At 51.8% G+C, this 13,082-nt stretch overlaps 6 protein-coding genes across 6 annotated transcripts; 3 read left to right on the top strand and 3 right to left on the bottom strand.

Moving 5' to 3' along the window:
- Positions 1 to 4,140: 4,140 nt before the first annotated feature.
- Positions 4,141 to 5,451, top strand: MYCFIDRAFT_63488 (uncharacterized protein; the record flags this gene model as incomplete). The annotated part of the gene is made up of 1 exon (XM_007930688.1): positions 4,141 to 5,451. One exon carries the CDS (start codon positions 4,141 to 4,143, stop codon positions 5,449 to 5,451), a length of 1,311 nt encoding a protein of 436 aa, XP_007928879.1.
- Positions 5,452 to 5,795: 344 nt separating this feature from the next.
- Positions 5,796 to 7,709, bottom strand: MYCFIDRAFT_78164 (uncharacterized protein; the record flags this gene model as incomplete). The annotated part of the gene is made up of 2 exons (XM_007930756.1): positions 5,796 to 6,029; positions 6,123 to 7,709. The coding sequence occupies 2 exons, from the start codon at positions 7,707 to 7,709 to the stop codon at positions 5,796 to 5,798; spliced, it is 1,821 nt and encodes a 606-aa protein (XP_007928947.1).
- A 169-nt stretch (positions 7,710 to 7,878) lies between these two features.
- MYCFIDRAFT_71718 (uncharacterized protein) lies at positions 7,879 to 9,017 on the bottom strand (the record flags this gene model as incomplete). Its single annotated transcript, XM_007930698.1, has 1 exon — positions 7,879 to 9,017. The coding sequence occupies exon 1, from the start codon at positions 8,941 to 8,943 to the stop codon at positions 7,879 to 7,881; it is 1,065 nt and encodes a 354-aa protein (XP_007928889.1). The 5' UTR covers positions 8,944 to 9,017.
- A 263-nt stretch (positions 9,018 to 9,280) lies between these two features.
- MYCFIDRAFT_78162 (uncharacterized protein) lies at positions 9,281 to 9,995 on the top strand (the record flags this gene model as incomplete). The annotated part of the gene is made up of 3 exons (XM_007930755.1): positions 9,281 to 9,297; positions 9,515 to 9,573; positions 9,697 to 9,995. 3 exons carry the CDS (start codon positions 9,281 to 9,283, stop codon positions 9,993 to 9,995), a joined length of 375 nt encoding a protein of 124 aa, XP_007928946.1.
- Positions 9,996 to 10,018: 23 nt separating this feature from the next.
- Positions 10,019 to 10,556, bottom strand: MYCFIDRAFT_177367 (uncharacterized protein; the record flags this gene model as incomplete). The annotated part of the gene is made up of 6 exons (XM_007931172.1): positions 10,019 to 10,183; positions 10,216 to 10,233; positions 10,268 to 10,293; positions 10,325 to 10,443; positions 10,469 to 10,493; positions 10,544 to 10,556. 6 exons carry the CDS (start codon positions 10,554 to 10,556, stop codon positions 10,019 to 10,021), a joined length of 366 nt encoding a protein of 121 aa, XP_007929363.1.
- A 34-nt stretch (positions 10,557 to 10,590) lies between these two features.
- On the top strand, positions 10,591 to 12,630 carry MYCFIDRAFT_177366 (uncharacterized protein; the record flags this gene model as incomplete). Its single annotated transcript, XM_007931171.1, has 13 exons — positions 10,591 to 11,316; positions 11,348 to 11,440; positions 11,463 to 11,494; positions 11,524 to 11,585; positions 11,625 to 11,664; positions 11,697 to 11,731; positions 11,811 to 11,909; positions 11,948 to 11,995; positions 12,031 to 12,154; positions 12,190 to 12,318; positions 12,350 to 12,465; positions 12,513 to 12,582; positions 12,612 to 12,630. 13 exons carry the CDS (start codon positions 10,591 to 10,593, stop codon positions 12,628 to 12,630), a joined length of 1,593 nt encoding a protein of 530 aa, XP_007929362.1.
- Between the last annotated feature and the right edge of the window lie 452 nt (positions 12,631 to 13,082).

Here is a 13,082-nt window from a genome sequence, read left to right as displayed (position 1 = left end):
CTGGACATCGACTTTGGCGAAGTACAAGGGTTTGCCCACCAGACCCTGTTCCTGAAGAGATCGTCTGTAGTTCTGAAGGCGAGGAAATATGTCGTCGATGGAAAATAAGGCCGACCCGAGCTTCGCAGGCTTGTTTGCTTTCTCGTGGTTGAGGATACTGAAAGTCGGCGTCAATATGCTGTTTATGCTTCTTCCAAGAATATTTTTGCCAAATTGTGTCTTCTGGACTCGACGTCGTAAATTGATGATTGGCCGCATACCGACCTCTTTCGGCAGAAGTCTTACACGACTGATGCCTAATGCTCTGGTAGCCATCATGGTGCTGACGCGAGTAGTGCTGCACTCCTCCAGCATACCGCATTTCAGCGACTCCAGCGCAGGCTCGCTAATCTCTCTCCACACATCGTGCCGGAAATAGAAGAGCCGGTTGCGATTGACGTTCGCTTCGGTGACATGGAAATGGCTTCGAATCAGAGGCATGAGATAGGAGTCGAAGAGGAAATACATCAGCTCCGCCATGAGCTCTTTGCGTTTCGAGAAGTCAGAGAGGCTCATGCGATGGGACTGATCCAAATTAGGTGGCATCAGCCACGAGATCTGATCAATTTGCAGCCCTTGTAGCACGTCATGCACGCTGAGGCTTTCGTAACGTCGAAGTCGAACGAAGTGATCGATGCTCTTGCGGATTGCTTTCAAGTTATTCTGGCGTACTTCCTTTTCGCCCCACAACCTGGCAGGAAACACCGCGGATATTGCTGCTCTGCAGAATGCTGATACATCGGCAGTGTTGGAGGACAAGTGAATTGAGCTGTTGGTCGGAGACTGCGTGGCCTTTGGGCGCGGGCAGTAGTGTTCAAGCAATGCGGAGTAAGCACATCTCCTGTGGCGTCTCCTTATGCTCTGCACTACTTCTTCTGCGGGCCCACGAAGCCTGCGAGGTAGAGAATGGCTGCTTGCTGCTGAAATTTGCTTCCGTGCTTGACTACGCTTGTGGCGGTAGATTTCTTGCTCTCGGATGGTGTAGTCTTTGAACTGCTGGGCTGTGTCGTTGTGGTCGATCTCAGATGTGAAAACATTATGTAGGCCGAATTGGAGCGGAAAGACATACTTCATGACATTCTCCGTCTCACTCTTGTCATCAATGTCGCGGTACCTGTTGAGTACGTGAATGTGATTCAGGCCACATTTGACAGCGCCTTTGGCACTGAGAACAGGTCTGGCATAGAGCATTCGGTGACGCACGAGTCGAATCTCACCAAGGCCGCGCCGACCACGTTTACCAGGATCGCATTCTGCTGCCATGCTTTCTTTGCTGTTTTGACCGGTGCATGTTTCCCGACTGGGCAGAACCTTGAGGTCGCTCATGGGGACGCCGCTGATCTGAATAAAGTTGCTGCTACCCTCCACAGATTGGAAAATGCCGCATTCTATCAGCATGTCGCCTATCACACGCTCTGCTGTACGTCCGACCAGATCAGGCAGAGCTTCCCATGGGTGGCCTTTCAAGATTTCGACATTCTCGTGCGGCCCATTCGAGTAGACGCCGGGAATGCCTTGGACAATTTCTGGGCCAGGCCCTACATCGTGTGCAGTGACAAAACGCTGATAGTTCTGGCAAAGCACATGTTGTGGTCTAAAGTTCCCAGGCTGTCGTCTGAAGAGGGCCCAGATGACAAAATCGACGATCTAGCTTTGATCAGCTAGAGAGAGAGAGGGACGAAGAATGTAGCAGAAATGTGCCTACCTCAGACTGCTTGAAATGACCTGGCGTCAGATGCAGGCTGGTGTCAGTATCCGAAAGCTGTTGCGTGAAAAGGGTGATGTCTTCGTCGAGGAAGCTGCTGTCGTCCACCTGAACATGCTTGAGTGCTCCCACCAGAACGCTGTCAAGCAAATGCGATACCACGGCATCGTCCGGGTGTGCAGCATCTCGCCCGTATTGCTGCAGTCTCCTACGACGTTTCTTTGACAATCGTGACGCGAGATACTGCCTCAAGGTTACAACTTGGGCATAGTATTGTTGAAGAAGGGTGTGCGTTGGTCGGCGAAAAGAGCCATCTTCTGTTTTGGCACGCTTCTTGGCGCGTTGAGCCTCTCTGCTCTGGCGCTTTCGTTTCATGCTGCATTCGCTGATGCGAGCCGAGTTGATGATGTTGTTGACACTTTCGCGTGAAGCAACAACCTTTCGCGCTGGATCGCGCCAAGCATCATCCCCCTGTCTTCTTGAAAGTCTAACCTCTTTCCTCCTGAAAACTGCTTCGTTTTCTCCAACCACACCTCGTTCTACTTCATTTTCCGTCTGCTGGTAGTGCTAAATGCCAGTTTGATCACTCGACATACGCCCGCTACCAGTATTACTTTGATGTCGTCCTCATCAAGATGTTACTTGGCAGCCTTACCACCCTAGACTGGGTTCTGGTCGCGAAGAATGCTCTCGAATTATCGAGGCCTGGAGGCTGGATCCCGTGACCCGAGATCGATGTAACAAGTATTTGTGCATATCCATCCCTTCCAGATCCAGCTGGTACCGAAGGCTCGCTAAGCTTCTATTCCAAGACGATAAAAGGGTTCGATAAATTGGGCAAACTCACAGGGGAGGACATGGTTCTGTTTCCTGAACGCGCTAAGCAAGCTGGCTTTGCAAATGTTGAGATTCACAGCCCGAGTTCTGATCGGGTGCCGGAAATGAGAGCTCGAATCAGCGCGGCAGTGATGGAGGCCACGGCTTCGGCATATAAATAAATACCTTGCCAAGACTGACCTGGAGTGCCCCGTTAGTGTGGAAAAAGATCGCAGAGAAGAGCTGAGCTGAGTTGAAAGGAGGCAAGTCGTACTGGAGGTGGGATATGTGCATACTGACCGCACAGAAACCATCTGCAGAGTGAAACTTGGACTTGGCAGCCATCTCCTGACTTTGCAGACTTTTGGCAGACAATTTTGACTTCAAACTGGGCAAGTGTTTGGGCTTTTGAAAGGGCACTCTTCTGCATGGCTGGCGATTGTACTCGTCCAGCTTCGGGTGTCCAGGTACGATCTTGAGTTGACCAAAGCCTAATGGGATGCAGGTCTAATAGTAGTGAGATGCAGAAGCAATGCAGCTGGGCGAGCTTGACTTGCGAGGCATCTGCACTCTATCTCGCTTCTCTTTAAGCGGTTCTGCTTTCATCGAGAATTTGGAGACGCTAGAAACAATTCTGGTCACCTTGCTCTGGGCCACGAGATTCTGGTTCCTCGCCCTATGAACAATCCAAGACCCCATGACTCCAAACTGATCTGGATTGTCCATTCTTCCGGCGATCGATCTTTCGAGTTTCAGCACCCTCGCACGACCTTCATCAATTGCATCCAGCCACCCCGAGTGTTCGGTGGACAATTCTGTGCTTGTAGAGTTCACCGACGATGTTCCAATTAAATTGCGAGGAAGGGCTGCGAAACGGAATGCCGCATATGATGGAGTGTTCGTCAGCAATGAAATTTACGCATCGTCAGCTTCTCAAGCTCGCTGTTCAGCCACCTCACGTTTGACCACTTTCAGTAATAGCGTTGGCGTCGCCGATGGCCTCGTGGAAATCGGCGAAATCGCTCGGTGATCATCATGCACTGGCATTGCACCTGGAAGCCATCGCGCTCGCGGACATTGACCTTTTCCAGCTGAGTAGCTGATGAGTCTCTTCCAAGTGATGTGTCTCGCATGCTGCAGACAACGTGTGCACTGTGCGGCCGGAGTCACTGTAATCCCGACGCCCTTAAGCCGTCGGCATTCAAGACGACGGGATTTAGAGCCGGGGCCGAAATGGCGAAGCATTACTAACGCAGACTCACTCTCTGGCCAGTTAAGTCACCAAGCAGCCACATGTGCCCCACAAATCCTAAAGCAGATGTACCCGTGTGGTAGCTGCTATGTCATGGGGAGAAGGCGAGGATCTTCTTTCCTGGGGACAGCTCCGCTATTGTCCAGGAGTAGGCCGTGACAGCGATCAGCTCGGGGTAGCGACAAACCATAAAAGTGAATGCTTGAGAAGTTGAGATAAGTATCAAGAGTCTTCGTCGCCTCACAGTTGGTCCAGCAGATGCTCAGAAGAACATCGAATCTACTCAGAAGCATAGCAAACAACACAAGACTACCGAACGACAAGAACCATGGCTACAGCAAGCTCCGTCCAAGTCACAACCAACCAATACCCCAACTTCTATCGTGAAGGCATCACCCAGGAATCTTCGCAGAAGCTCTCAGAACTACTCCAGGAGAATCACGACAAACATCATATCTTCTTCAACGCCGATGGCTTCCACAACCATATCGCCCATCAGCTCTTGACCATATGGGCCCTCAAAGCTTCCCCAAAAGACCTGCAGCGAGGCTACAATACCAACAGAAACTACCAGCGTCCGACGACTAAGCCATCACCAAACACGATTCAATCCCTCCGGGATCCTCACAAATTCCACGCCCATCTTGGACCGCAAGAGCACTACAATGACTTTCTCCAATTCTTCACTGAAGAGATCGACAAGAAAGGCTGGCAAGACGTGCTCAACGAATACGTTTTCTCGGGCTCTGCTCTCGCCGACGACATGCTCGTCCGAATGTACGCAGGCTTTTTACATCCTCTCATTCACCTGGGTTTTGGTGTGGAATTCCAACAACCTCCCATAGTCGCTGAAGCTTTGGCCCAAGCCGCAGTTCACGACGCCTGGATCGAGGACCTCCTACTGCCTGCAGAGAAGATGGCCAAAGAAAATGGAAACGATAAGACAATCGTCCAACTACTCGACGAGATCCACGCCAACAAGGAGATCCGTGAAGGACCAAAGTGGGAAGACCAAAACAAAATCCGCGATGGTATCTTGAAACGCTGCCCCAAGCCAGTTCTCCACATCGTCTCCCAAGTCCGCGTCAAACCAGAACAGCTCGAGGAGAAAACAGCAGAAATGACCAACGCATCGATCTACTACACAGGCGGAGCCCAACGAGCCAACAAAGTCCCAAAATTCGACTTCTACTTCATGCACTGCGTCAACTGCTCCGTCTTCTTCCCAGCATTCCTGAAACAAGACTGGCTCAGTCAAGCCAACAAAGTCCGACTCCTCGAATGGAAAACAAGACTAGACCTCGCCATGTACGCTTCTAGAAAATCTCCGGAAATCAGACTGCAGGATATCCGTTCGTATACACCGAAGAAGGCGTCGGGTTGGGATGAAATTTTCGATCGTGTGGTTGGATTCGATGATGATGGACATGCGAGTAAACTTATTCGGGCGATTGCGAATGGTGAGAAGATTTGTAGGCCTTATGAGGGGAAGTCTGGTTTCATGTTGGGTGGAGGGGATTGGTTGAAGTTGGGACATATGGTTATTGATTCTGTGGAGAGGCCTGGGGCGACCTGGGTGAGGTCGGCTGGTTTTGATGAGGCTTGGGAGGATGTTGCTGAGAGGGGTGCGAAGTTGTGAGTGTGGTACTTCTTTTCATGATGATGGAGTATGCATGTATTCGGAGTATTGACACGAAGTTCCATCAGCCTTGACTCTGGACGTCTCTGTTGTCATGTTGAGTGTTTTGCTGCATCGTTAGAGAGAAGTTCAAAAAAAAAGTGTATGGATAATGCAAATTGAGTCTCGGTTGGGCAGTGGAGGAAGGAACCGGACCGTTCGTTTGAAGCCAACGACTGAGTCCTCGAAGTAAATGATATGAGCAGAGGTTGTTTGATCATGCTGAAGCCAGCGGCGTTTTCATTTCATATGGCTATCCTGCGGTCTTCGACACTTTCAACGGACAAGGCGGATCACGAACAGCATTAAACTCCTCTAGCTTCTCTCCTGGCCTTCTCACGCCTCCGTCCAGAGGGGTCAATTCTATCTGCCAACTCCGCATCGAGCTGGAAGAATGCCCACATTGTTTGCTCCATCAAATCTTCGTATGCTCTTGGGTCGAGCCGTTCCCGGTCGAAGCAGCGCAAGAGTTTCGCGGCAAGTCCACTAGCATTTGTTTCCAGACTCCACTCTTCACCCCGTGACTCTGCGCCGGAGTCCTGCAATATGGTCAGTAGGAACGCACCCAGATTGATCATTGTGCTTACGTTTCTTGGTCGACGTGCCCGAAGCGTATCCATGATTGCTTTCACTGTGGGCTCCTTGAGTGCCGGCGTCAATGGGGACATCTTCCTGATCACTGTATGCGCCCACTTCAATGACTTGTGAGTGTCCAGACTGTATCCCACGATCTCCTCGTCGCCAAACTCAACATGTTCCATGTCCGCGAAAACATTCCTGTCGCGGTTGAAGTATACTAGTGGCTTTAGTATTGCGTTCATGGCCATGATTGGATCCTGACAACCTGTGGGCGCATCTCCGGGTGTCAAACCACGCCAGGCGACATTTCTCAGTCGTTTCATGCCGTCTTCTTCACCGGGCGACTGCTCGTCGTAAAATAAAAGAATGCCCCGACAGCGGAACCGTAGTAGCAGCCCTGAATCCAATATCCCACGATGCATGAGGGATCGATGAATGGCGTGGATCAAGACATCCGGCTCGATTCCTGTAGACGAGGTTCCGAGCAGTACATCGACGATCGAAGTTCGGTCAAACTGAAATGGTGCGGCGCTGTTGTCGCGCAAATATGCGTGTAGGGAACCGATAATCCGAGCCTGATACCGGCGTAGTCGACTGGAGAAGTTCTTGGTATTGAAATGGTTCAGCACCTCTTTCTGGGGGATATTCTGCAGTCCATTTTTCAAACTCATTGTGTCGACCCGCCACTCATCTCGCTCATGGTCCAACATACTTCTCCACACCTTCGAGAAGCGTCCAGGTTCAGTGTCCGCTTCGATTGCGGCTTGACAGCCACGGCGAGCCAAAGCCTTGATGTGGTATTCGAATAGAGTGAAACCACTCTTGTCTACCATGGGATCGAGACTCGTACAGCGAAGTCGCCACAACTCAGTACCAGGTGTCAGCCTGTTCAAGATATGTATCTTCTGCTCAATGGCGGACGCTCGGCTCGCCGGTGACTTTGACACTGTTTGAGGACACAATTTATGTGTTGGGAAGATAATGGGCGAGGGAGGATGCACCTGGGGGTTGGCAGGCTCCTCGACAACTAGATCAGCGTCCGGCACAACATCTTCTTTGACGGGCTTCGGGGGAGATGGTGCATCTGGCGGTGCAAACCTTGGGCGTGGATCCTCAATCGCTGGAGTAACGATGTCGCTGTTGCTGATCGGCGTTTCATGCAAATGGAGTTGAGCTTTCAAAGCAGGAGTTGGTACAAGTTGCTGTGCGGTGGCTTGAATGTGCAAGTCTCTGAGATCGATCTCATTCTCAGGCTCCTGACCATCACGGCAAAGCTCTGGCGGTGTTTCGACAAAGGCATCGTAGTGAGCTTGCAGATAATTCTCGAACGTCTCGGGCTGCAGGGGAGCGATGCTGCCATTAAAAAGGTCCTGTGTTTGTCGTCTCCAGAAGTTCTCTTGCTCCTCGCCGGCGTAGCTCCATCGCAGTCCTGCTCTGATTTCTGCATAATGCACTGATACTGCGCTGGGACTCAGGCCGCGCTGCTCCTCCAAGATTGCTGGAACGACGTGGTACTGAAAGAGTGTGAAGCCATTGCGTCTGATTTGGCCGTCGCGCCACAACTGGTGGAAGACTGTGCGGCGTGTCTCTCGCGGACAGCTTTTCAATTGATCGAGTGCGCTCTCAACAGCGGCCGCCATGGTCGATGTACGAAGTTGCAAATGCGAGCTGGTGTGCGTTGCGGATTGTGTGGTGTCGAGACAAGCGAGGAAATTGAGAGTGCAGGAGCAGGAGCAGGAGCGACGCCAAGCCTCCCTGCGGCAGAACAGAACAGACGCGGTGGAAGATGCACTTCGCAGGTTGCAGCATTCAGGGTATCTTGCTCGCGTGCTTCAAGATCTGCTTCGCATCGTCTCTCACTTCCTCGGTGATGCTCGCAGCAGACTTCATGGCCTTCACAAGACCGACACCAGCGCCCGCATAGGTCGCGAGACGTGCATGCTCGCCCCAGCCCTCGTCGCCTTTCTTCAATGCTTCGTCGTACAATCGCTGGTTCTCCTCCAGGCTCACCCCCTTCTCCGCGTCGTAGAAGCTCTCATTGACCACGCCACGCCCGCCATACCGCTCGGGCCAGTCTCGTGTGCCGCGCAAGGTGTCGTAAAGCTTTACGCGCCGCGTGTGCACACCGCCATCGCCAGCCCTCAGAACAGCGTCTCGGTAGCCCTTTGCAATGTTCGACTCCGGCGCGGCAAGGTAGCGAGTGCCGAGCGTCACTCCGGAAGCACCAAGAGTGATCGCGGCCGCGGTGCCTCGCCCGTCCACGATGCCACCAGTAGCGATCAATGTGGGCTTGATGTTCTTCTTCGTCCTGCACAGATCTGTCACTGCATCGTCGACCTCGGGCAGGAGCGCGATGAGGCCAGCAGCCCTGTCGAGTCCATGGCCTCCAGCGTCTTGGCCTTGCACCACCAGCACGTCTGGATCGCATGACCCGACCACTTCCAAAGCTTCCGCTACCGTTCCAATCTGGATCCAGATCTTCGTCTTGTTGTCCGTCGCTCGTCTCACTTCTCTCGTCCACTGCTGGAACTGGTCCACCTCCCGAGGCGCGAACAGCCACACGGCAGCTGGCGTGTGCTTGGCCAAAAGTGGAAGTGCATCATTCAATAGCTGGTCGCCCGCCCACAATAGGAAGCCAACTCCAACCGGCAGCACATTGTCCACTTCCCTCAAGCCCTGCGCACTCGCCTTCAACTTCTGCACTTCTTCCAGAATCTCTCCCAGATTCGACGCATCGCTGCCAGCTCCTACAAACCCGAGTCCGCCGGCTCTTGAGATCTCTGTTGCCAAAGAAGCCAAAGCGATCAATCGCATCGGCGCACCACATACCAACGGCGCTTTCGTCCATGGGTAGTCGGCTTTGAGGCGCTCCATTGTTACGCCAGCTTTCACTTGGATATCCTACACTTCTTGCAATCTACCATCTCGCGAGCTGCTTTTCAACGCACTGCGACACCTGCGACATCGGCAGAGGTACGAGCAAAGGCGCACGCATTTGTAGCGCAAGCTGACGTCTGCAGTTCCGTCATCGAGCGCTGCTCCGCGGCAAGAGCCTGAGGCAACCGTGCAGCAACATCCCTGCCGACCGTTTGACTTCACGACGCCGAAAGCAGTCGCGACTTCCTCCAGCTTTGCAACTTCACCAACTTCAACCTCACCCATCTGCAGCGTCTGCGCGTCCTGGCAACGGTCGTGTTGCGACACTATAAATATGAATGCCCCAGACAGGTACGTACCAACATCACCACCACCACACTGTTCGGCATCATTGTACAGCAAATTCGCATACAATGACGAGCAGAACCGAACTCGCGCTCACGGGTGGCGTGCACCCTCATCTGGGCATCGACAGCCATGTGAATCGCATGTCGCAGGGCTGTGATCCGCGCAACAAGACGCGCTCTGTGGGTGCCCTGTTCGACACCGCAACTGATCACAACGACAGATATGAGTCGTTCATTCTTGACGAGGGCCAGAAGAAGGTCGAGGTAGATCCCGAGACACGTAAGTTGCCCGTACCACATCGCCACGCAATATGCGCACAGCTTTCGCTTGCGAGCGGCCGCCAACATTATCTGGAGAACCGCTTGGTTATGCTGTGCGACCACCATCTAACATCATTTCTAGGCGTTCCAAATGCGGCCATGTTCACCTTCAACAAGGAGGACCACACCCTCGGCAACCTCCTCCGTGCGAAGCTCGCCAAGTCTGAGCACGTCCTCTTCGCTGGCTACCAAGTCCCACACCCACTCTTCGCTACCTTCAAGCTCCGCGTGCAGACCGACGGCGAGGTCAGTCCTAAGGAGGCTGTGGTCAACGCCTGCCGCGAGGTCGTGAAGGAGCTCGGCCAGCTTGACCAGGAGTTCACCAAGGAGTTCGAGCTCAAGAAGATCGCTGGTACTGGTCCAGGCGACGCTGGCTATTAAGCTACATTGCACGGCCTCTCATTTCATGGCATAGCGCTGGCGTTGAAGGAATAGGCATGAGATACGAAGAAAAAGTGGCGTTTGGGATGGTGGTCAGCGAGCAAAGTGCTTGCGCCGTGATTGATGATACCCACTGGCATAGGAAAAGATGAAACGATCTTCATCTGTATCGCAGGAAGTTGAGCATGCTTTTCTGCAGCATCGGCTTCTTAAGATCCACTTTAATGAGAACGTATAACTTTGGCACTCAAAAGATGGTATTAGGTGCGCACGGTAAGGTCCAACTGACTTTTACATTCTAGACGCGCATCCAGGACAAGAGAAACAACCTTGGAGGCCGAAAGCATTCAAAAACCTTGACAGGCTGCTTACCAGCTTATGCAAGCTTGGAAGCTGACCGGAGAGTTTGGTCCTCAGTCTGCAAACTTTAAATGTGTATTTTCCATATCTTCAACATGCTTCTGCGACAACACGAGCGCAACACGATATTTATTGATGCTGTGCACAAGAAAGAGCAATAGTGAATTCGAAGCTTTACGCAATTCAACTGCCTCTGCTCATTTCCACCTGCACCGCGAAATGTCAGAGTGCGAATATGGAGACCGCAAGAATGGATCCCACATGGAGAAGTGAGCGTTTGGCACGGAAAAGAAGCCCAGTGCAGAATACTACCAATAATGCCTACATCGCCGACGCCTCTGTTACAACGATAGCGCAAGAATCGAACGTACCTCCACAAGAACGGCCACCGGAACATGAATGCACTATTTTCGAGCACACAACGCAGCCAGAGGACGCTCATCCACCGTATCTGGATGTTGAGCAATCGAGATCGGATTTTTCCAGCGCATCGACCTTGCATCCATCGACTTTCGAATGGCAAACCGAAATTGTGGATTATCCGATTGCGAGTTCGAATGACGTACAACGACTCCGACATTTCATCCAGTACGTCCTCACAATCGACTACGACGTCGAAACAACCACGTCACATCTATACCCATCTGATCAACAGTATTTTCTCCAGATCGGAAGTCAGCACCACGATCTGAAGAGCGAGTCGACTCTCGAGCAGCTGCGCCTAGAGCTCGCATACAAGCACCTCGGTCTCCCTTTTCAAACTGTCCTGAGCATGATCAAGCGATTTTGTGGCAATGTGGAATCAAGCCAGGGCATTTATGACCAGGATATTCTGGAATTCGGCAAGGGAGAGGGCGATGCTATGTTGGCGACGAAATTGTGTTTGGACAAGTATGTGCTTATCCCGAGAGTCGTTACGGATAAGAAGCTTAGACAGGCTTTGATTAGAGGCAATGGGCTTGTTTGGGAGGCGAGTTTCTGAACGGCAGTAGGATGCTGCATCAGGAAGTCGGTCATGTCTGACGGATGAGGCACAGATTTTGAGCATGAAAAGAGATGACATTATGCAACCAGATCTCCACGTCGTGGGCTTCGAAAGTGGACAAGCCCGTCAATATTCAGCTTCCATACAAGGATATGTGTGCTGACGCGATCATGATCATGGAAGGTCTTTGGGCTGCGAGGCCGAGATGATTACTGCCAAGCAAAACAATCGCCCTTGGCTCAGCAGTTGGCACGGATCCGGAATTAGCTGGCAATGATGTGAAGCTGGAATCACGAAATCCTCCTTGCACACGTTAATCCTTCGGTGGGTTGATAAAAGTTTCGAGGTCAGCAAAGGAAGACGAAGCTTGCTGACGGAACAAGAGATTTGAGTCCGAGAAAGCACAATTCTATACGATGGCAAATTGCACTGCAAAGAGCTTTTCCTTTTAATCGCAGATCAGATTTAAGCATCTCCTCCGACGAATGGCCGCAATCCGACCCCCAGCCGTCAGCCTGATCTTTGGTTCGGCTGCGCGGCTCAACCATCCGCTACACGTACCACTGGCTGTCACTCCCTTTACAGCTTGACAGACACAGATCTACAGTCCTCCTGACCTTGACCTTGGCTTCTGTAAAACACTGCCGTTCAACGCGTGGACATTCTCGCCGACAGCAAAAGCATCGACAGTGTCCAGCAATTGCGATTCTCCGATGCCTGCCACGAGCGCAATCATTGCAAACTGCTATCTCTCCTTGACGACAGCAACATTCGTCTGCAAACATGCTCTCGGGAACCACACGATGTTGCAAACGTCTGCAACTGCTTCAGTTGATCGGAATTCGTGAGTCCCAAGGCTGCACCAGGGATGTTAACGTCTTCGCCATCTAGGAACAACGAGCTGCCCCTGCTCATCGAAGCTCGCTTTTATGCTCGCGAGATGATTCAGATGAACCATTTGTATACCAGCAAACGCCCGTTGACATGACGATTCTGCACTCGACACGAGCTTTACCTCCCAGCCAAGTGTGTTCAACAAAACGGATCACTCCTTTCCATCATCACCGCAAATTGCAATGAGGCCTCATCACAAACGCAGCAATTTCTTTCAAATCATGGAGAAAGGTCTAACGAGAATAACTTCTAAACTCTTCAAACGACGATCGACCCAGACAGCTCCGGCGGCTTCGTATCAAGTGCTGAGAAATATGCCTTACGATTCTTCGACGAGGAGTCGATATTGTGAGTCTTTGCTCTGCACAACGGCACAGTATACATCGATCCGGCTGACTGACAACACAGCCAGCGACGAGGACGAATGCAACAAGCATCATCGACCAAACACTATTCTTGTGGTGAATGAATTGCACACTGAGGAAAGGGCCAGGTCTGAATCGAAGGACGGGAAGATTCCAGGCTCTTGTGTCGATGCCGAGGATTGGTATGCACTTTGACGATGATGGATTACTGGGTAAATGACGGATTTTGATACCACGTGAGAGAGCGACAGATGTGCGACTTGATACTACCCTTATGCACTATCGCTTAGAATCATCAGAACGAACACTGAGATGCTACAGTATGTGATTGAACTTTGAATGCATCACATGCAACCCATTCCCACTCTTCACGTGTTGAGTGCATTTACAACACTGAATGAAAATGTGATCTACAATGCAAGCAGAACAAGACAGCGTATTTTTGGAAACACGGCGAGAATCTCAAGGCCATTTCCAAAACTC

Source organism: Pseudocercospora fijiensis (genome assembly GCF_000340215.1).
Source record: "Pseudocercospora fijiensis CIRAD86 unplaced genomic scaffold MYCFIscaffold_7, whole genome shotgun sequence".
NCBI classification, from domain to species: Eukaryota; Fungi; Ascomycota; class Dothideomycetes; order Mycosphaerellales; family Mycosphaerellaceae; genus Pseudocercospora; species Pseudocercospora fijiensis.
The sequence above is the reverse complement of the archived record's forward strand: the minus strand, read 5'-3'. Positions and strand labels throughout refer to the sequence as shown.